Source organism: Podarcis pityusensis, assembly GCF_964106645.2.
Source record: "Podarcis pityusensis genome assembly, chromosome: 9".
Classification (NCBI taxonomy): Eukaryota; Metazoa; Chordata; class Lepidosauria; order Squamata; family Lacertidae; genus Podarcis; species Podarcis pityusensis.
The window spans coordinates 32,398,456-32,419,676 of NC_138034.1; the positions used below are offsets into that span (position 1 = coordinate 32,398,456).

The following is a 21,221-nucleotide window of genomic DNA, read 5'->3' on the forward strand; positions in this document are numbered from 1 at the left end:
GAATATGGAACAAATCCCTGCCTTTCCTCCTCTTTTTGTTTCTTGCTCTCCATATGTCTAACAGTGGCTGGTGCACCTATTTGCAGCATCTGGAGATCTGCACTTGTTGTGTGTGAGGAGGCTAGTGGTCCTCTCTTGTTGTTGCAAGAAGTTGAGCTGTAAAGTTAAGGGCTGTCACCAATGCCAAAACTGGGCAAGGAGGGTGGCCAGGTGCAGGTACAAACAGCCTGCTCCTATTCCCTTACCTTGGATACAACTACAAGTCTGAACTTGGTCAGACACCCATGCTTGCCTTACCTTTCTCAGGAAAGTGAGGGACAAGAATCAACAGTGCCAAAACTGGGCTTAAAAAGCACTGCACTGATGTCATCTCATGCAACTTTGTTCAAGTCACTTTAACCTCATCCTTTCTTTTTTAAAAAGGGGCAGGTTGTAAACAGTGACTTTCCTCCACACCAGAATTCCTGCCATATCCTGCTTATGTGGCGTGTCACCCCATCTATAAAATGACATGCCTGAGGTTTGTTGGTTTACATTTTTATCTAGGCACCCCTATCTATCAGACATTATGAGTGGTTTAAGCTTCGTGAACTCAACACATGGAAAAATGCAAAGCCTTGTACATTTGACCCATGTTTTTACACTGAATACAGGATGGTGGTGGGTGAGGGAGACAAATCTTGGCGAGAGGCCCTCCTATATTGCATTCAACACACTGTTGGAACGAACAACATGCATATAATCTCCCCTGTGCAATCAGAGATCCTGATTATAGCAGGGTCCTGGCTGTGTGCACATTTTGTGTGTGTGCTGGGTCTGTTCTGACAATCAACAAACGTATGTGGGATGGAGTAGGACATACTGCCATGACCCTCTCCTCCCAAATGAGCGTACAACACAAACACACACAGGTCACACTAACAGGACTCTTCTAATGCTGTGATAACCAGAAGGCAAATGAGAGCTACTTTCCTACAGATATTTTTTTGCAGCTCACAAACTGTTCAGCTGGGCAGGCCAAGCTTCTGTCCAGCAGAGCAAAACTAAAAGTTTGCCCAAAAAAGGGTGATACGCATTTAGACTTGATCTTCATCAGTGAACATTCCTTCCTGCCCTTCCCTCTAATGGGTTCCTCACCAGATATTGCCACCCAGGATTTGTTTGCACCGAGACTAACATCCGTGCATTAGTTTATCAGTGCAGAATACATGTGCTGCTTATAATTACTTTGAAATGTTATCAGTAATTCTGAAATGAAGACAGAAAAGGTCACTTTCATTTACAAAGGGTGGAAAGGGGCCCCCAAACAATCTCCCCCTCCCAACTCTTAGCTACTGTATACAGAGTTATATTTGTTTGACTTCAGGACCACTCCCAAGCCTTGTAAAATACTCATGGAGGGATAGAACCGATTTCTTCAATAACGCCACATCGAAGGACATGATGTTACGCTTAGGCTGCAGGCAGATATAGCAACAGTACACATGTTAATCATCAGTAGTGGGAAGCGAAGCAGGATTTCCCACAGCATCAAATACATGTGGCCCCCAGTTGTACAAGCAGACCTGACAAACTAAGCCATCCCTCTTGCATTAGTTACCTCTTTGAATGAGTAAGCTTACAAGGGCGCTGGCACACTTGACTACCCATTTCCGATATTCATGAATGAAGAAGAGACTTGTGCAAGGAACTCATGGGAAGATCTTTAATCTCAGGGCAACTTGCCTGAAAGCTCCTGGTTAAAAGGTTTTTTTTGAGGAAGCATGGCAAGGAGGTGGATTAACAGAGCACCCTCACTCTCAAGACACCTGGAGACCTCAATCACTTGGAAGCGATGTTTGCTGTATTATTACATTCCCAAAAGCACAAAAAGGAGAGATGACCCAAAGCCATTACTGTATAGATTACAACAGCCAATTCTGTGAAGATCCTAACCTTTCCTGATGCTTGATCATTATGCAAAAAAATGAAGGGAACGTCTATCAGAACCACCTGTACCACCGGGGCCTGGTAGGGACCCCAAGATCTCCTGCAATGCTTTTGCAAAGTTTTTTGCAGATAAAGTCGCTCAGATTCAGAAGGAGGTAGACTCCACCGTGGGAGCAGGGCCAGGGCGGGAGAGTGCTAGAGTTCTGTCTGGTCCTGTTACATGGGATCAATTCCAATCTGTTACCTCCGAGGATGTGGACAGGCTGCTTGGACAAGTGAAACCGACCACCTGTCTCCTTGATCCTTGCCCATCCTGGCTGATAAAAGCGAGCCGGGAAGGGCTGGGCGATGGGCTCTGCGGGATGGTGAATCTTCCCTCTGTGAGGGAGCCTTCCCAGACCCGCTGAAAGAGGCAGGTCATTAAACCACTTCTTAAAAAAAATCTTTAGACCCGGACAATTTGGCCAACTATCGCCCAGTCTCAAATCTACCATTCTTGGGCAAGGTGATTGAGTGGGTGGTTGCTGAACAACTCCAAGCACGCCTGGAGGAAGCGGACCATTTGGACCCCTTCCAATCGGGATTCAGGCCTACCATGGGACTGAAACTGCCTTGGTCGCGCTGGTTGATGATCTCCAGCGGGCTAGGGACAAAGGTGAGAGCTGTTTCCTAGTTCTGCTGGATCTCTCAGCGGCCTTTGACACCATCGACCATAACATCCTTCTGGACCGTCTAGAGGGGCTGGGAGCTGGGGGCACTGTCATACAGTGGTTCCGCTCCTTCCTCCTGGGCCGTGTCCAGAAAGTGGTGGTGGGGGATGAGTGTTCAGACCCCTGGGCTCTCACTTGTGGGGTGCCTCAGGGTTCCGTCCTCTCCCCCATGCTTTTTAATATCTATATGAAGCCGCTGGGAGAGATCATCAGGGGGTTTGGACTGGGTGTTCATCAGTATGCAGATGACACCCAGTTCTACCTCTCCTTTAAATCAGAACCAGTGAAGGCGGTGAAGGTCCTGTGTGAGTGCCTGGAGGCGGTTGGAGGATGGATGGCAGCTAACAGATTGAGGTTGAATCCTGACAAGACAGAAGTACTGTTTTTGGGGGATAGGGAGCGGGTGGGTGTGGGGGATTCCCTGGTCTTGAATGGGGTAACTGTGCCCCTGAAGGACCAGGTGCGCAGCCTGGGAGTCATTTTGGACTCACAGCTGTCCATGGAGGCGCAGGTTAACTCTGTGTCCAGGGCAGCTGTCTACCAGCTCCACCTGATACGCAGGCTAAGACCCTACCTGCCCGCGAACTGTCTTGCCAGAGTGGTGCATGCTCTAGTTATCTCACGCTTGGACTACTGCAATGCGCTCTGTGTGGGGCTACCTTTGAAGGTGACCCAGAAACTGCAATTAATCCAGAATGCGGCAGCTAGACTGGTGACTGGGAGTGGCCGCCGGGACCACATAACACCAGTTCTGAGAGATCTGCATTGGCTCCCAGTATGTTTCCGAGCACGATTCAAAGTGTTGGTGCTGACCTTTAAAGGCCTAAACGGCCTCTGTCCTGTATACCTGAAGGCGTGTCTCCACCCCCATTGTTCAGCCTGGACACTGAGATCCAGCGCCGAGGGCCTTCTGGCGGTTCCCTCATTGCGAGAAGTGAGGCTACAGGGAACCAGACAGAGGGCCTTCTCGGTAGTGGCGCCCGCCCTGTGGAACGCCCTCCCATCAGATGTCAAAGAGATAAACAATTACCTGACATTCAGAAGACATCTTAAGGCAGCCCTGTTCAGGGAAGTTTTTAATATGTAATGCTGTACTGTTTTTAACACTTGATTGGGAGCTGCCCAGAGTGGCTGGGGAAACTCAGCCAGATGGGCGGGGTATAAATAATAAATAAAACAACAACAACAACAACAACAATAATTATTATCCATCCAGCTCCTGGGAGTTCATACTTCCATGTAAGGTTCTTTGGCACTGAGAAGTACCGTGCGTCAATTTCACTCAGCAGTCAGCTGTATCTCTTCCTACTGCATGTGTGTGCAGGACTGCAAAATGCCTATGCTGCAACAAGGGCTTGTTAATGTGCTTTCCTACACTGACATCACTTTTCTGTTTCACATAAAAAGGCATGTTATCATTTATAAACCTATAGGACTTAGCAAAAGTAAAGCTTCAAAAATAAGTTTGAACTTGTACACTTCAGATTTCGTAATGTTACCTGACATCTGTTGATCTTGTAAGAGCCAGTAATTGTTTTATAACATAACACACTTCTTTCATTACAGAATCAGAAGGCTTGCCAGGAAGTAGCGATACAGTAAATACCTGGTGTCCTAGATTAACACAACTATAAAGTAGCATAATATGGTTTTTTTCATTATTATTTTTTTTAATTCTGCTATGCAACAATTAATGCAGGATGTCAATCCTGCCCCAAAGCCATAGTCTTTTCCCCCTGAAATTTACCATTATCACATATATGTTGCCTTTGTCTATTTTTGCAGTGAATTTTGGAGAAAAATTCTCAAGCTTTAAGTACAGAAACCTAAATTTCAGAACCACAAATCAAATTTTGAAATGCAAGATTTTCAAGATCTCAATTTTCAGTTTTTGAGAATGTGAACAATAAAACTGTTGATAGAAAGAGTTGCATCTGCTCCAAAAGGTTTTGTAGCTCACTATAAAATTTTGAATGCTCAAAAATAAAAAAAAACTGGGCATACTTTCAAAATTGTGCAGGATTATAATTTTTTTATAACTAAAAATATAATAATGATTAAAAGTTTTTGCCTCCTGTAACAATCACCTCCAGTGGCTGGATAATAAATGTAATAGTTATAATAGTAGTAGAAATGTATATTAGGTCAAAAAGAACTCCCAGAATTTCAGAAGAGTTCTTTTCACAACTGGTTTTTAAGTTCTTGAAAAGGGAGTTGGCCATAAACCATTGCAGGCCCCTTCAGTACCCAACTTGTATTATTTGGAAAACATAAGATCATTTCCTGAAATGACTTCCTGAATGCATGCTTGTGGAAGAAATCTTACATCAAAACTGGTTATTCACATGTTATCCAGAACTGAATCTTAGAGCAAGACCTGACAAGAACTACGTACGGATCTTGTTCATTGATCAACTGTGCTAAAATATTATGTTGCAGAGTGACCTCAGACAAAGGGTACAGGCCTAAGCAGTTACAGGGAATCAGGAAGATAAAATAAGCCTGGTGATGTCATTAAGTCAGTTTAATTATACATGCTGATATCTTCATCAGATATATAATACTGCAAAGCCTCTGATCTGACAACAACTCCCAGTGGTGATCCAATTTGTGACTTCAACTTCTTGCCCTTTTAGAGAGGCTTTTTTATGGGTTAGGCTTTGCCAGCCAAGAGTATATCAAGACTTTGTGCAAAAGATTCCCTATCTCCATGGCAAACCATTCTCAACAAATATGCGAAGAGTAGAAATAAAGCATTCCTCTGATACAAACGATTCTTGGCTCTGTCATTGGGAATGACTCAGGGTGAATAATTGGCCCCCGTTTCAGAACATATATTGTCACGGGAAGAGAGATGAGACTTCCAAAAACCATGGTAGTGGTTCTGGGGAGTTCTTGGCCACTATGTTTCTGTCAGGGTTTGCAATTCTAGGCATAGGTGACCACTGCTATTGACACCAAGCGGATGACAACAAGAGCCCGCAGGAAAGAAAACTCCAAATTCATAGACCTAATTAGGTACTCAGCAAACACATCTCACTCCACATGATCAAAGAATGCTATGATGCCTTGTATGGGCTTTTCGCTCCACAAAGTTCCACATGATAGGATCCCCAAACAGCTTTGTTTACCACAAGGATGCACAGACAACCTGAGCTCTGGTATTACATGGCCATTGAACTGGGAGCTGAAAGCTGCCACAGGGTGAAATCTGGCGACCATAGGCTCCATTTGTGTGAACTGCTGAGCACATTTAACCAAAAGAGAAATTGAACAGAGCATGGTGCTGGTAATGCCAAGGTTGCAGGTTCGATTTCTGTAAGGGACAGGTGCATATTCCTGTCAGTTTGCATTTCTTAGTCAGAAATATTGATCTGATCTTTCCTATTCTACTTAATTCAAGAGGGTTCTGGAAGCTTCTCTGTGTGAAAGAAACAAGCAGAGGGTTCATGGTGTTTGCGTTATTCCTTCAGAGAAATTGAGTACAGCTGGCTTAAACTGGTTCTCTTATCTGTTTTTGTCAAGGTAATGCTGACTATAAATGTAAAGCAAGTAGGAGTTTCACTTCTCTTTTTCTACCTCTCTTCCTTCTGTTGTGGTGTTTTGTACATGGTATGCTTAGTATTAAGGCTTTAGACTTAGAAGTTTAAGTTAAGTCTGCTGCAACTGGATTTCTTATGGACAGTGCCAATCCTGAATGTATTGGATTTGTGACCATTCTGCTCATTTGCCTTCAGTAGCAGTAAAGCTCTGCTGGATGAAATATTAATTGCCTCTGGTCCTTTTTGGGAATCCTGCAACGTGTTTAAGTTTTTACTCTGCTAACTATACAATGGAGTTCTGCTCTGGATCAATACTGAGTAGAATTACATGACAATTCCTTGCATTGCAGGGGGTTGGACTAGATGATCATCAGGGTCCCATCAAACTCTATGATTCTATGTTTCAACCGAAAGCCCACTGACGCTTTGTGTGCACCTCCAATTAAGTTTCTTTTCTCTTACCTTTGGGTTTGGGTTTCCAGCCACTCTGCAGGTGAAGGTGACTGGCATTCCCTCAAATATTTTGTAATGCTTCAGCTTCATCTCAAAATACGGTGCCACACTGTTCTCCGGGTCTTCTTCTCCATGCTCGACCTCATCATCAGACTCTTCTACAGGAGACCTCTCCAGCCGAAACTCAATCTCACTGATCAGCCTCTGCTCGAAACTGGAGACTTTGTATTCCTACCAAACAAGAAAAGCTCAGCTAAGTTTCCAGTTAGTTAATTTCATTCTCCAGATATATATATATATATATACATACACACACACAGTGGTACCTCGCAAGACGAATGCCTCGCAAGACGAAAGAGTTTTTCGTTTTTTGAGTTGCTTCGCAAGACGAATTTCCCTATGGGCTTGCTTCGCAAGACGAAAAACGAAAACATCTTGCAAGTTTGTTTCCTTTTTCTTAAAACCGTTAATACCCTATGGGAAACCGTGCTTCGCAAGACGAAAAATTTGCAAGACGAAAAAACTCGCAGAACGAATTAATTTCGTCTTGTGAGGCACCACTGTGTATATATATATATATATATATATATATATATATATATATATAATTACAAAATCCATTAGGATTGCACTTAAAGAAGAAAACTGTATTATTGAATGTAAAACATAAGAATCTCTGGGTGGGATTCATCTAACTAGCCTTGTCAGCGGAAGCCCAGCACAAGGACTTCCATTTGTGCAATGGGGCATCTCCTCCACCACATCTCCAAAAATTTCATGGGGCAAACGGCAATGCTTGTGCAGATAGAACAGCAGTATGGTAAATCCAGTATTACCATCTTCCTGCACTGGGAAAGGGACTGCATATGGTAACAGTGAATTTATGGCATAGCTGGAGATTGGGAAATTGTGCAGTGCACTTTCAAGGACCTACCACATGGTCACATTCCATGTCCTCCCATTATTTATTGTTTTCTCAATAAAAGCCAACTGAAGTGCCAAATTCAGAAAGGGAGGGAGATGGTTGTATGCAATAGAAATGTTAGAATACTTTGAAATTCAGCGGGTTCCTTCTTACATGTGCCAACAAGGAATTCATTTAGACAACAGGTAGAATTCAACACTACATTCTTCCATTCAGATTAGCTACAGACAGCCATCCCTTTAGATGTCAAGTTAATGCAGGATAACTTGCTCTTGGTGGCTACCATCCAATAAATGTATCACATAAATAAACTAAGGTCTGGCTGTGCAGCACAGCAAAGCTTTAAAATGTTAGCCACAAACATTAAAAAACTGTGCATAACAAAGAAAGAGATAAATTTATGGAAACAGAAATTTGTAAAGTCAGGAAAGGAAAAGACATCAGAAAACAAACAAGTCAGCAGACAGCAAGTCAAGAAAAAAGAAGAGAAGCGAAACCTTTTGAGCATCCTTGGGAGTCACTACAGAAGCACCGAGAGAGCCAGTTCCCTGCAAAAGGCAGAAAAAGAAGATAGACACCGAAAGTAAGGAGACTCAACTCCAGCCAGAGAGAACTCAGCAGAATGCGCCACATGTTCAGATTGCCAAGTTCAACTAAAAATAATTTTAGTTATTCCAACTTTTCATCTCACTTCTGGACCTGGGTTGTGCCCCAAAGTGCAGATTACCTATTGATGAAGCAAAAATGATGACAAGATGCAGAGACCGTGGTTTATCTTGAGACAGTGAAAGATCAGAAGGAAAGAAGGGGCTAGAAAGGAGAAGATGTTAAAATTTCACTTCCACCTTATCCTGTGAGGAGAAAGCACTCTGTCTTGTTTAAAATATTGCTTATGGCTAAATCACCCTTATTTACATGATTTTATTCTCTTGTTCAGGCTAACTTCAGATGTCACAGTTTTGCCAATGTAAGAGGAATCATGCATCCATCTGTATGATTAAACAATTGCCCCAACCATAATAGTTCTTCCAGCAGACACAGTCTAGGCATCCCATAAAATCTTCAGGTCTCCCCCACCCCTTAAAATTATGCATGTAGTTAATTTAACCGATGGGCCTACATCCATGTTTCTTTGGTGAAGGCTTTCTGTATACTTCCTAATCAAAGCTTTAGACTTTCTTGGACTTTTCATTATTGTATCCTTCATGGATATAACCTGTGGCTCTTCAGATAGTGTTGCATTTAAATACCCAGCAGCCCCAGAATGGGCAATGGTCAGGGACAATGGGAGTTCTAGTCCAGGAATACCCAGAGAGAGACAGGTTAGCTATCCTGGTTTAAGGACTGGTTGTCTCCCTCACCTATTGTACTGGCTACTGAAGTACAGGAGCACTTCTATGACCTTCAAGAAGAGAATGGCACTATCCATTCCTTCCTACACATACAAAAAATGGGAGGGAGCCCCAGAGGGACTAATGGCAGAGGGAAAATGGCAGAGAAAATACCAGTAAACATTTTTTTCTGTGGGTGGGGGAAAGGTTTATGGCAAATTCAGACATTCCATGTTATCAGGAATAGTGGAACATTATGCACAGTGCTTTTTTTCTGGGAGGACGAAGGAGTACACATACCCCTAAACATTTTGCGAATCTTTGTACTTTTGCTCATTTACTGTATTTATTTTTCCCTATTTGAGCTATAAAATGGCAATTCACCTGAGTCAAAATGAGAGTACCCCAAAACATTTTTTTTAAAAGAAAAAAGCACCGGTTATGCATATTCATGTGGATGATAGAACGTCTAGAATACTTGTCACACTGGAGAGGCTGACTAAGGCAGGAACTATTTGGCACACCTTTGGCATTAAAAATAAATTTCATTGAGTCCTTTGATGACTATATCATCAAGAGTTGGAATGTGCATAAAAATCCTTTTCTAAAACAGAAGCACGGCTCTCTCAATTATGGGCATACTGGATAGCATGCTATTATGGGATTCAAGTGCAGCTAAGATGCACATTGATAAACCCTCTAGATCTTGGTCTATTTTTCCTTCACGTAAAGAAGGAAACTCCATTCAGGCAGTCATGAATCAGGTGTGGGGACGTTAAGCATGCCTCCTTCAGCAATAATCCACGGTATAAGCCTAAAACCCAAGTCAGGCATGATTCCCTTTACTGCAAAAAAGCAATGCTTTCAATCAGCCCTCAAACAAGCAGGCGCAGAGAGAACCAAGAGAAATAAACTGGCTCTTTTTACTGTGCAAGTGCAAAGCTACGTAGCCGCACCTGTCCTGCCAGTTCTTCTTCCGGCTCTTGAATATTAAATACGGTTGCAGCGCTGTCAGCACCTAGCAGTCGACGAGCCATCTTCTCCTCGTAGGTTAACTTCTAAACAAAAGGAAAGAGAAGGAGAAATTAGCATCAGTTACTGGTAAGCAGATGGGCAACACAGCAAACAGCAATTTCATTTCAGGAGTCAGTTCTGAGACTCGCCCATGCCCTAGGGCACATTTTTCCCCTGAACAAAAACTGGAGGGACATTTTACCCTTACAGCCCCTATGCAAATGCTCTTATATAAAGTACGTAAAGGAAGCCTATCTTCTGTAGTTTTACATGCCGTTAATCTAAGCAACAAGTTTTAGAGTAAGTTGGCTTCAGGAGCTATTTTCATTGGAGTAAGACTCTCCTGTCAGAGGAAGGGAACCTCTAATTCCAACCCATTGTAAGACTACACATCTATTATTTCTCTTCTTATGCAGTGTCTGCTTTACTTCAAGGTCTATTTTGCCAGTTTACAACTGTGCTTTCCCCCCTTCCATGTGCTGTATTCTACACATTAAAACCAAAATACAGTGGTACCTCGGAAGTCAAACAGAGTCTGTTCCAGAAGTCCGTTCAACTTCCAAAACATTTGGAAACCAAGGCGTAGCTTCCGATTGGCTGCAGGAACTCGCATCGGGACATTCGAAATACAGTGGTACCTTGGAAGTCAAACAGAATCCATTCCAGAAGTCTGTTTGGCTGCAGGAACTCACGTCAGGACGTTTGGGTTCCAAAGAACGTTTGCAAACCGGAACACTCACTTCCGGGTTTGCAGCGTTTGGGAGCCGAAATGTTCGACTCGCAAGGCGTTTGGGATCCAAGGTATGACTGTAAGTGTCTCCAAACCAAATATGTGGCTCTACTGATTTTTGTCAATAAAGATCTTGCCGCTACGTACTGGTTGGCCATTGTTCAGTAAGTCTTCTTTGAAGCGAAGCTTTCTTTCCAGGTCCTGAATAACAGCATCTTTTGTACCCTGAATTTCTTCATCAGATGCAATCCTAGAAGTTCTGCCTGTTTTCTTTGGAAATCCACTGCAAAGAAAACATAGATAATTTACAGACACTGTGGGTGCTATACACAGAGAGAGCAGTTACCCCAGACTATTGTGGTTTCATGCACCATCTCCATCTTGCTCCTCTTCCCACTCCCTGTTCACTTGTCCTCCAATCAATAAAACCATCCAGAGGGAGAGACCAAGGCAAGCAATTACACCTATCACCTCACTCTGGTCACATGAACAAGCAGTGACAGCAAGGAGGACCACCAGGACCAGGAAGAGCCAGAGGTTGACAGTGGGGCCCCTTTAGTGGTATGAACCTTGGCAGGTCCCCAACAATGCCAGCCCCAGTGTTGGCAACTAGCTGGTATTACTCATTTCTTTCTAGAATGAATAAGTGAAACCTTCTCCTTGAAGATTTACACACACAATGTGTGTGTTGATAAGAAAAAAAGCTTCAAATCAGTTAGAATAGCAATATTTCAAACTCCATGTAGGCTCAGTATCTGTAATTTGCTTGAACGTACCACAAACAATATATAAAATCCTACTCACAAAATTACAAATAAATGGGCAGAGCACATGTAATTGTTATGTTCATGTAAGAACTTGGGGTGTGTGTGTGTGCCAGAACAGGGAGGTTCTTATTAATCTGTTTCTTAGCATGACCTACAGAACCAGGCTGAGGGCCTTCTTGGTAGTGATGCCTGCCCTGTGGAACGTTCTCCCATCAGATGTCAAGGAAATAAACAACTATCTGACTTTTGGAAGGCATCTGTGGGCAACCCTGTTTAGGGAAGTTTTTAATGTTTGATGTTTTATCGTGTTTTTCGTATTCTGTTGGGAGCCGCCCAGAGTAGCTGGGGAAGCCCAGACAGATGGGTGGGGTATAAATAAATTATTATTATTATTATTATTATTATTATTATTATTATTATAGCTTCGTCTATCAAAACATTTTTTTCCAAATCTGTACAAAACGTGGGAGATATAAAAATATTCACTGGAAACAATGAATTCAAAATTAGCACACAAATTGCCTGGTTTGTGCATAACACAATTTGGGTAAGCCTGAATGGGCAAGTGTGCTGGGATAGAGTTACAAAATCAGGGCCACTTCACTCCTCTTCCTGCCGCACTACTGAGAGCTAAGCCATGGTTTGGCTTTGCATTACTTATGAACTACAAACAAACCAAGGTTTGTCTTTGGCTTACTGCTTGTGGTCTGTTTGTGGGGAGTCCAAATACAAGCTTGGGTTCACACATAATGCTAAGCCAAACCATGGCTCAGCTACTGGCAGTGTAGCAACAGCAGGAGCCAAGAAGGAGCAAAGCAGCTATAATTTTCTTCTGACAGTGTACCAACAGACTTGGACTGTTTGGCTTAATGTGACGTGCAAACAAGACCAATGACATTATGCTGCATCTGCCAAATCCAAATTTAAAAAGAACATGTTGCTGGTATATGAATCCAAATAAGATCAGAACCATAAAGATACTGATCTTCACTGCTGGAAAGACAACTTTCCCTTAGCTGAAAGGGAAGTGAACTGAAAGGGAACATAACCACAAGTGATTACTGTATTCTACTCTGCAACCATTTTGGATAATTATTAATGAAATTAAGAGAATTACAAGCTACAATATACTCTTAAGGATCTTTTGGGAATAAGAGTGTTACACTGATATTAATGTTCACAATTTTTTTCCCTTTTAATCCATACACATAACCCCATATTAAGCAAAAGCTATTGTAATTTATTTGTTTAAAGCCTTTCCCTGAATTTCACATAAACGGAACTTGTGTTCTTTGGTATCTAAAAAAGAACCTCAATACCACCGCCTGAGCCCTTTTTATCTAAACCAAAAAGCAACATATTTTTTAATAAATATATAAAATAAATATACAAGTTAAGGGAAAATAAAACCAACTATGTTTTTCAGCTATTGGATATTATCCAAAACTTACCAAAAATAAAACAAAATTCCCATTAAAAAGTAAACTTGCATTAACTTCAAACACCCATGAGGCCCCCTTCAAACATGGCAAGTGTATAGGCCTCTAGCCAGGTGGGTAAGCCAAAAGCAGCAAGCGGTTGGCTTGTGCCCTACCAAAAGACCCTGAGTAAATAAGCCAGGGCACCCTTCCCTCTCTCTCAATATGCTTTGTGGGTTTGTTTAGTTGAGACTGACAGCAGGTCACTTGTCATTAGAAAAATGTTTTTACTGCAGCAATCACTTAGAAATAGAAGTAGATAAAAAGCATATGGGAAATAAACCCTTCCAGATGCAACCATTTGTCAAGGTAGAAGAGGTCAGTCCTTTTGGCTACTGTACCAACCTGGAGAGTGCCTCCTTTCCCATCAGAGGAGCCAACTCCTAGGGGACGAGGTCCCTTCAGCTCCCCCCCCCCAAATATCTGAGGGGTCGGGCCCCTCCAAGGTTGATGGGCATTGCCAAATGATGTGTGCGTGCCCCATCATGTGAACAATTATGTGAGGTGGGGCTTACCTGCCCCCCCTATATTTTATTACAGTTGGCACCCCCTGCTTCCCATTAAGCCAAATTACTGGCCAATGCTTATTGAGGAGTAACCCACAGCACTCCATCCGGATTATGAATGAGACTTGGCGCATCTGGACAAAGATCTGCTTGTGTCCTTCATAACTCTGGGCAAATTTAATAAAATCAATTTATGTTTTGCACATACTGAACATGACTGTGGATAACACTTACATTGTTCTTCACAGTATCTGTCTACAAAATAACATGGTGGGGGCCGGGTGAGCCATTATGAAGTTTCTCAGAGATATTTGATAAAAGTTGGGACAAGTGCAATTATGGGGAATCACCCGTGTTTATTGTGAAGCAGTGGCTTCAGAGTATTCTGGGTAAAACCTGTGTTCCAGCCAGGCTTTTGTCCTGTCTTCAGGATTCTCTTTCCCAACAGGATTTATTCAGGTGCCAAATGGGACTGAGGACAACAATGACCTTAATGCCTCGCTTCCTTCATGTGTGTGAGTACTGCTGCTACACCCACAAATGTATTCTGCTTTGGTATAATAAAAAACAACAACCCCAAACATTAAAAAGTGTCCATGCTTTGGTTTTGTTTCCAATAGATAAGGAGGAGAAAGAAGAAGAAAATATCATTGGAGCCCAAACTGCTGTTACTGAAGGCTATCTGAGTCAGGACTCCCCCACAACCCTCCGCCAAAAAATTGCAGGGAAAGGAAGAGATCAAGAGCTCACACTGCCGCATGTAATTAAGACGTTGGCTGCAACCCAATATATATGGGATATTGTAGCTTTGAGTTTGTGTGCTGGCCACTTCTACTACAGCTGGCAAAGGGCTTCTGCACGAAAGACTGCATTAGTCAACTGAAGCCATTATCTGTGACGTCATGTGCATGCACACATTATGGCAGAAGTCTTTTGCACAGCAGACCAGCCAGCTTCACTTAGAAGGTGGGGTATACTGCTTAATGAATTGCTTAGCAGCATGATGTATTGTCTTCCTTTGATATTCCTTATGAGCATCCATGGTCAATGAAAGGAAATGATAAAAAGCAGTGGACACTGGGTGACTTGGTAGTTACCGAAGCAAAATCAAATTCCAAAAAGCACATTTGGATGAGACAACCAGCTGCTTCCACTCAAATAAATGCAACCTCTCTCTCCCCCCCCCCCCGCCACATAACATTCCTTAATCCTCTCAATTCCCATAGACCTTTCATATTTGATTGACTGCTTTGAAGAACATGGAAACAGCAATTAAATTTAACATCAGAAAGAAAAGAAAAGAAATCTAATGGTAATTTTGGAATGTGTAAACAATGCCCATTCCAAAGCAATGTTTTCTTTTACATTTTAAAGGCTTTTATTATGTTTGGGGCTGGCTGTTCCTACTCAGAGCCATTACTGCTGGGAGTTATGCACACAGCAGAATTCTCTGTGAACATTCAGAGTTGCACCAAAGAATGTGAACAACCAATCTTGCACAAATCCTGCTTCTATCCCTCTTTCAAGCTGACATACTCACAAGTTGAAAATGCATTCTCCTGCCCTCTGACGTTGCAAGGGATTCCAGTCTAGCCATGGACTGATGACTAACTCTACATTCTCTTTCTAGTGGTTATGTACTGTATATTTGCAGAGACTTCTTATGAGCCAGCTGTGCTTTCAGGCTCAACCATGCGACTCCACAAATGTAAATAGAGAGAGAATTTGGATTTGCCTTTGGAGATACAATTAAACTGCACTTTCATATGAACAGAAAGGAACGAAACAGAATCGGTTTGGGATTCTGCTACATGGTTGTACTGATCTGAAGAGGACTAGGAAATAGATCCAGCTATGTATGTACCTGGTGGCTGTAATGAACACAGTCAATCAGAGAGAAGAAAAATAGGCATTAAAGCCTGCAATTTGTTTTTGATGCAACTGAAAAATGCACTCAGCATCTTCTGATTCAAGGCAACCAGACCCACAGCATAGATAGGAAGCAGCAATCTCTGCTGTACGTGATAACCACTTGTAGACAGAAGGAAGGGACAGCAACAGCTAAGGTTGTGGACAAGGAGTATAGTAGCTTGAAATGGAAGGGACAACCCAAATTCTAGTTCATTAAAACGGGAGCAACATCCCACAAATCAGCTGACCAGTGGGACACACCACACTCTTTAAACTATTCTACCCAAAGTCCGGAGGGAGTTTCAGAGCAGGGTAGGAAAAACTATGTCTATGAAGCAAATTCACAGATCTCTGTGGACAGGAAGAGGGCTGGATGGGCTCCAGGAATTTTGCCAGGGATTGCCACAGCCCGCTCATTGGCGGTGCATTCTATTTCCAGGCCTTCTTGCATACTCTTCAATTTTGCATGTATTTCTCAAGTTAAGCAATTGTTTAACTGGTTTTTATTATGTATCCAAGTTGCTATTTCTAAATGTTTTCTGCATGCAGTAAACAAACCTTTAGAAACATAGGTTTTGGTTGTGTGTGTTTTTTAAAATGCAAGATTCTGGAATGCCTAAACCTATATGCTGGCAATCTAGCACTTTAAAGCTGTCCAACTGGAAGATGTTCACTTGAACAATGATGGTTCCGGCAGTGCTGCCAAATCCACAATCTACAGAGGCCTCTAATTCACAAAAATGAAGCTCCTTCGGGTTGAAATGTTTATGTGATATTTATTGCTCATGTTCCCATGCCACATGTTCGGGAACAAATGTTACTGAGCCTTGATTGAGAGCTCTATAAAACTTTGGTTTCATGGGAAATCACGATGTCTCCTTTGGCTTCAAGTTGATTCCATTCTTCTATTTAGCTATAGTGAGTTTTCATCCATTATTTCCTCAACTTTCCCCCCCAAATGTGGAGGACATGTTTGCTATTAACTCCTTAGACTTTGTGCCAGGTAGAAACAGCCACCGGGAAGTAAGGAGGAGGGGAGCTGAAACCAAATGAGCTTTTGACCTTTTAAACAACAGGCCACAGCTGAACAATGTTAGGTGCGAAAAGGCACTGTGTGGGAAAAGACCTGAAGACTGAAAGGGAAGGTCTGACCAAGGCCATAATGGAATGTGGTGTCAAAGGAGGCCAATGAGGCTCTTTATCTCTGCAGTGGTTCAAAATAATCTACATTATCTTTCCTGGTTAAGCTTTCTGCAGTACTGATTATTGTCAGGGCGGGGAAGGGGGAGATGCTGGGATCAAGGCTCTACTCCAGTATAAGAGTTCAAAAGCCCAATGGCCACAATTAGCAGAATCCTAAGTAATAGGAGCAGGGAAGTGGGTGGCACTGTGGTCTAAACCACAGAGCCTAGGGCTTGCCGATCGGAAGGTCGGTGGTTCCAATCCCCGTGACGGGGTGAGCGCCCGTTGCTCAGTCCCAGCTCCTGCCAACCCAGCAGTTCGAAAGCACATCAAAGTGCAAGTAGATAAATAGGTACCGCTCTGGTGGGAAGGTAAACAGCGTTTCTGTGCACTCTTTGGTTTCACCAAAAGTGGCTTAGTCATGCTGGCCACATGACCCAGAAAAGCTGTCTGTGGACAAATGTCGGCTTCCTCGGCCAGTAAAGCGAGATGAGCGCCGCAACCCCAGAGTCGTTCACGACTTGACTTAACTGTCAGGGGTCCTTTACCTTTACCTTTTTAAGTAATAAGAGTAGAAATAAGAGATTATACTGGCAATCACAGGCCTTCCAAATATGCATCTGGCCAGTTATTGCTCTGCTGGTTGGCTCAGAATGGTGCCCAGCGCCATCCCTTCCTGGCTGTTTCACATACTGCATGTTTGGACATAGACACACATACCTACCTTCTTAGAAGGGAGTGGCAAAAATGAGACGTTGTAATGTTGCCAAGGACAGGGACCCAGAGTATAACAATAACTTTAGTCATCTCAGGAGGGTGGACCAAGGGAAAGGAAAGACTAGGTGAAGTCTGGAAATTATTTTGAAGCCAGCAACTGGTGGGCAATGAGGACTCTGTTGATCGACTACTACTCTTGACTGCCCTTCAAATGCAACTTCCTAGTCTAGGCCGAGGAGGATATATAATAGCAGCAGCCAACAACCATGTACATGTAAGAAAGGACAACAGTCTGAAGGTACCAGGGCTTTTAACTGCAATGGACTGAGGGGGGGGGGGGGATGAATGCTGGTAGAAGACCATGCATGATGGCTGAGATACCTGCCATACAAATGTGCTCTGAGAGATATCCTACTGGAATAATACGTTAACTATGGAGACAGTCATGGAGGTGCCTACAAAAAGCAAAGCACTACAAGTAAAACCAAGACTAATAAATCATTGTTTTGAGAAGTCCATCAAACATTGATACTTACGGTGGTGTGACGCCTTTTGGAAGTCCTAGTGCGTTGACAGAGATGGGAGGTGGCTGGGATGGCAGCATGGAGCTGAGGAAGGCGGCTGGGGACTGGCCAGAGTTTGAAAACCTTGATGTTGGAGAAAGGCTGCCAGAGGGTGAAGGGACAGAAGTCGGGAGAGGAGGTGGCGGAGGTGGCGGCAGTGGAAAGAAATCGGCGGCTGGAAAAGATGATGTTGGACTGAAAACTGGTGGAGGTGGAGGCGGCGGAGAAGGAGACCATGGGTACTCCCCTTCCGGAGCAAATGGCTGAGAGAAAGAGGGAGCAGATGTTCTGCCAAATTGTTTCTGAGAAGCTGTGGGAGACATGGGAGATGGAAGGCTTGATGTTGAAGATCCGGAGGAAGGAGTCACGTAGCTGGAAGCAGGGCTGATGTTCTGCGCAGCAATGAACTGCTTAGGACGGGCATAGTTGAAGGAGCCGGATGACTGCATGGCGGGAGCAGAATGGGAGTTCAGAACGCTCATTTGCCCAGGAGAAGTGGCAGAGTGACTTGACTCAAGTTCTTGGAATGAAGGTGGAGGGGGGAAAGTTGGAGACAAGGGCAGAATCTGATGGAAACCAGCTTGCTGCTGAGGGCACCACTGGGCAGATTCTTTTTCCAGTCGGATTTGGTTTTGCAGCTGCTGAAGCCTTAGAGGGTCCCTGTATTTAAAAACAGGAGAAAACAAATTTAATTTTGTGTTGTGTTGTGAACAATGCCAACAACAAAAAGAGAAATGCCAGTTTGGTCCTATGCGGATAAACATTCTTGACCTACATTCCCTGTTAGCAGATGAGAAGTGGGGAATGGGAATCCCAGTTTATACCCTGCCATGTGTAAATTCTCTGCCTCCTTTCTCGTTTATAGTCTGCACCTGCACCAAACTAGACAGAATTACCACTGTTACAAGGATTTGAAGCTGTTTTTTTTCAAATCCTGATGGAAAGGTACCTTGCTTAGTGATAACCATGGTTAAGGTGAGCATAGATGCTTTAACCATGGTGAAGACCTGGCAGCAATGGCAGAAACAGAGAGAATCTGCAAATGGAAGTGGACATGGGGGAAGATACAATCTCCCCTCTCGTAACCATTACAGCTGTACCACACCCTTATCTGCGTGTGAACCAGAGCTTTTAAATAATGCCCCCCCCCGAAGTTAGCAGTACAAACGATATGGACAAAAACTAAGGAATACTTAAATATAAATGCACAATAAACAAACACACCTATGTACCAGATTAGCTGAGACAATAATCTCATTCCAGGAAATATTGTTCTCAGCTTCCTTATGATGAAAAAAGGATTTACTACCCTGCAACAATTCATTGTGAATGCCAAAAATAATATTGCTATCACAAAACAATGAAACACATGACAGAATGCAGCAACATCATCAGCTCTTTATATACGGCTGCGATCCTATGCGCACTGACTTGGGAGTTGGTTCCACAAACAGAGCTGGCTTTACAGTCCAATCCTAAACATGCTTACTCAGTTCACAGAAGCCTAACCTGCAACCAACCAATCATTAGTCTGTTTGTAAGTCATAAAAAGGCCTGATGGACTCAGTACCTCCTCCACTCGCCCTGCTATATTTCCATGTTGCAGGTACAGGAAAGGGCCTTGACCAGGATAGAAACATGGGCTGACGGAGGGGGCAAGGAATGCTCCACCCCACCTCCCACAATGCACTCCCTTCCCTAGATGCGGTTCCTTTCCACCTCTAGCAACCATGCAAGAGCTTAAACACAAGGCTGTACAAAAAAAGCCCACCGCAAACTCTTCTCTAACTTGTATTGAATTATTTCCCACACATCTATACTGGACTCTCCAGGGCTTAAACAAGAGAAGACTTCCTATCTCCCTTGAAGTTGGCACATTTGGTGAATGCCTGCTTCCTGTGTAACCTGCCCCAGGTTCATAGCAAGGGTGGAACAAGTAGGACCGCACCACCACCAGGGGTGCTTTACTTCACCTAAACTTTAAAATAGGGTCGCCCCCTGCAAAAGGAGAATAAGAGCTTGGTTTACAATAAGAACATGAATGGCTTAAACAACAGTTTCAGGCAGGATAGGGTAGGGGGTTATTGTTGGATTTGAGTGAAAGGAAGAAGCCATGGAAGCTACAGAGTCTGGTGTGTGTGTGTTTATTGTGGAACTTCTAAATATTTGTGCATGGGACAGCAGCCAGCCACTGTGCCACATAATGCACGCAAACTATTTTAGCAAGTATTATATGCAAGTTCACACCCATGCACTCAAAGGGCTACAGCTGCTCTACTGTAGCAATGCTACATTCTCAACGAAACCTCAATCCAAGCAAATATCAGCTTTATCCTTGTGTGGTCTTTATTGGAAGATTCATCCGTCTTGTTTACATGCTGTCTATCACAGCTAGAAAGCCACGAATAGTCCTAAATGTTCCAGATGCTGTTCTTTTTAAAAAAAAAAAAATATATTATGTGTGCACACCTTTTTATCTTTTTTTTCTTTTAGTATATCTGCCCTATAAATATTTATATCATAGCTGACAACTTTAAAATCTTGGCCTGGATATTGCCCTGCAAGTGAAGTCTCATATATTATGTGGTCTTGACTGTTGCAGCCTAGCAGATGCACAAAAGCAGTAGTCATTTAGTAGCTGACTCTGAAGAGAATATTCTTCCCACACACATGGCAAATGTTACGTAAATACAAAGGCTTCCAATCTAAAACATGCAGTTAGGGCGAGGTTGAGTCTGTCACAATTAACGGTGAGAAGGGCCGTAGCTCAGTGGTAGAGCTCTGGCATTTCCACTCAGGGCAAGGAAACGCTCCCTGACTGTACTCAGGGGAGCCCCTGCCAGTTAGCATAGAAGAGGGATGGAGGTCCAAGGCCTGCCAATTGGGCCTATGCAGCCATTTTGTCTAGCCACACCCTCCCGTCACTCACTTGTCATTAGGTGCAGGTCACGCTGTGGCTGTTTAAATTTGGTGGTGAATACACAGAAGCTCAGCTTGGATTGGTTCCACTCAGGAGATCCCAATCAGAGCTCCGGAGTGGCACTGACCCCTGTTGCAAGCTTAAGAGTGTGATCCCAAGTGTTCCTTGACAGCATGGCCTACGTTAAGCTCTGTTTAAATGCAACACCGAATGCAAGTCTTGCTGCTTTCTGGTGGGCACAGCTCCACCTGACATCCACCCACCTGTCAAAAACAGAGATCTGTGGACGGGTAAAAAAGGTTTAAAAAAGGTAAATTACCCCTGGGCGGTTAAGTCCAGTCAAAGGCGACTATGGGGTTGTGGTGCTCATCTTGCTTTCAGGCCGAGGGAGCTGGTGTTTGTCCACAGACAGCATTTCCGGGTCATGTGGCCAGCATGACTAAAACCGCTTCTGGCACAACAGAACACAGTGACAGAAACCAGAGCACATGGAAACACCTTCCCACCACAGTGGTACCTATTTATCTACTTGCACTGGTGTGC

General features: G+C 43.4%; 1 protein-coding gene across 5 annotated transcripts in view; it reads right to left on the reverse strand.

Annotated features, from left to right (window-relative positions):
* PALLD (palladin, cytoskeletal associated protein) overlaps positions 1-21,221 on the reverse strand; it is a 224,701-nt gene that overhangs the window by 22,375 nt on the left and 181,105 nt on the right. For all 5 annotated transcript variants that reach the window (XM_081021668.1, XM_081021669.1, XM_081021670.1 and 2 more), the window contains 5 exons: positions 17,732-18,418; positions 10,782-10,917; positions 9,847-9,948; positions 8,057-8,107; positions 6,644-6,865 (listed from right to left, as the gene is read on the reverse strand). In XM_081021668.1, coding sequence (XP_080877794.1) covers positions 6,644-6,865; positions 8,057-8,107; positions 9,847-9,948; positions 10,782-10,917; positions 17,732-18,418 — 1,198 coding nt within the window. The remainder of the gene's footprint in view (positions 1-6,643; positions 6,866-8,056; positions 8,108-9,846; positions 9,949-10,781; positions 10,918-17,731; positions 18,419-21,221) is intronic.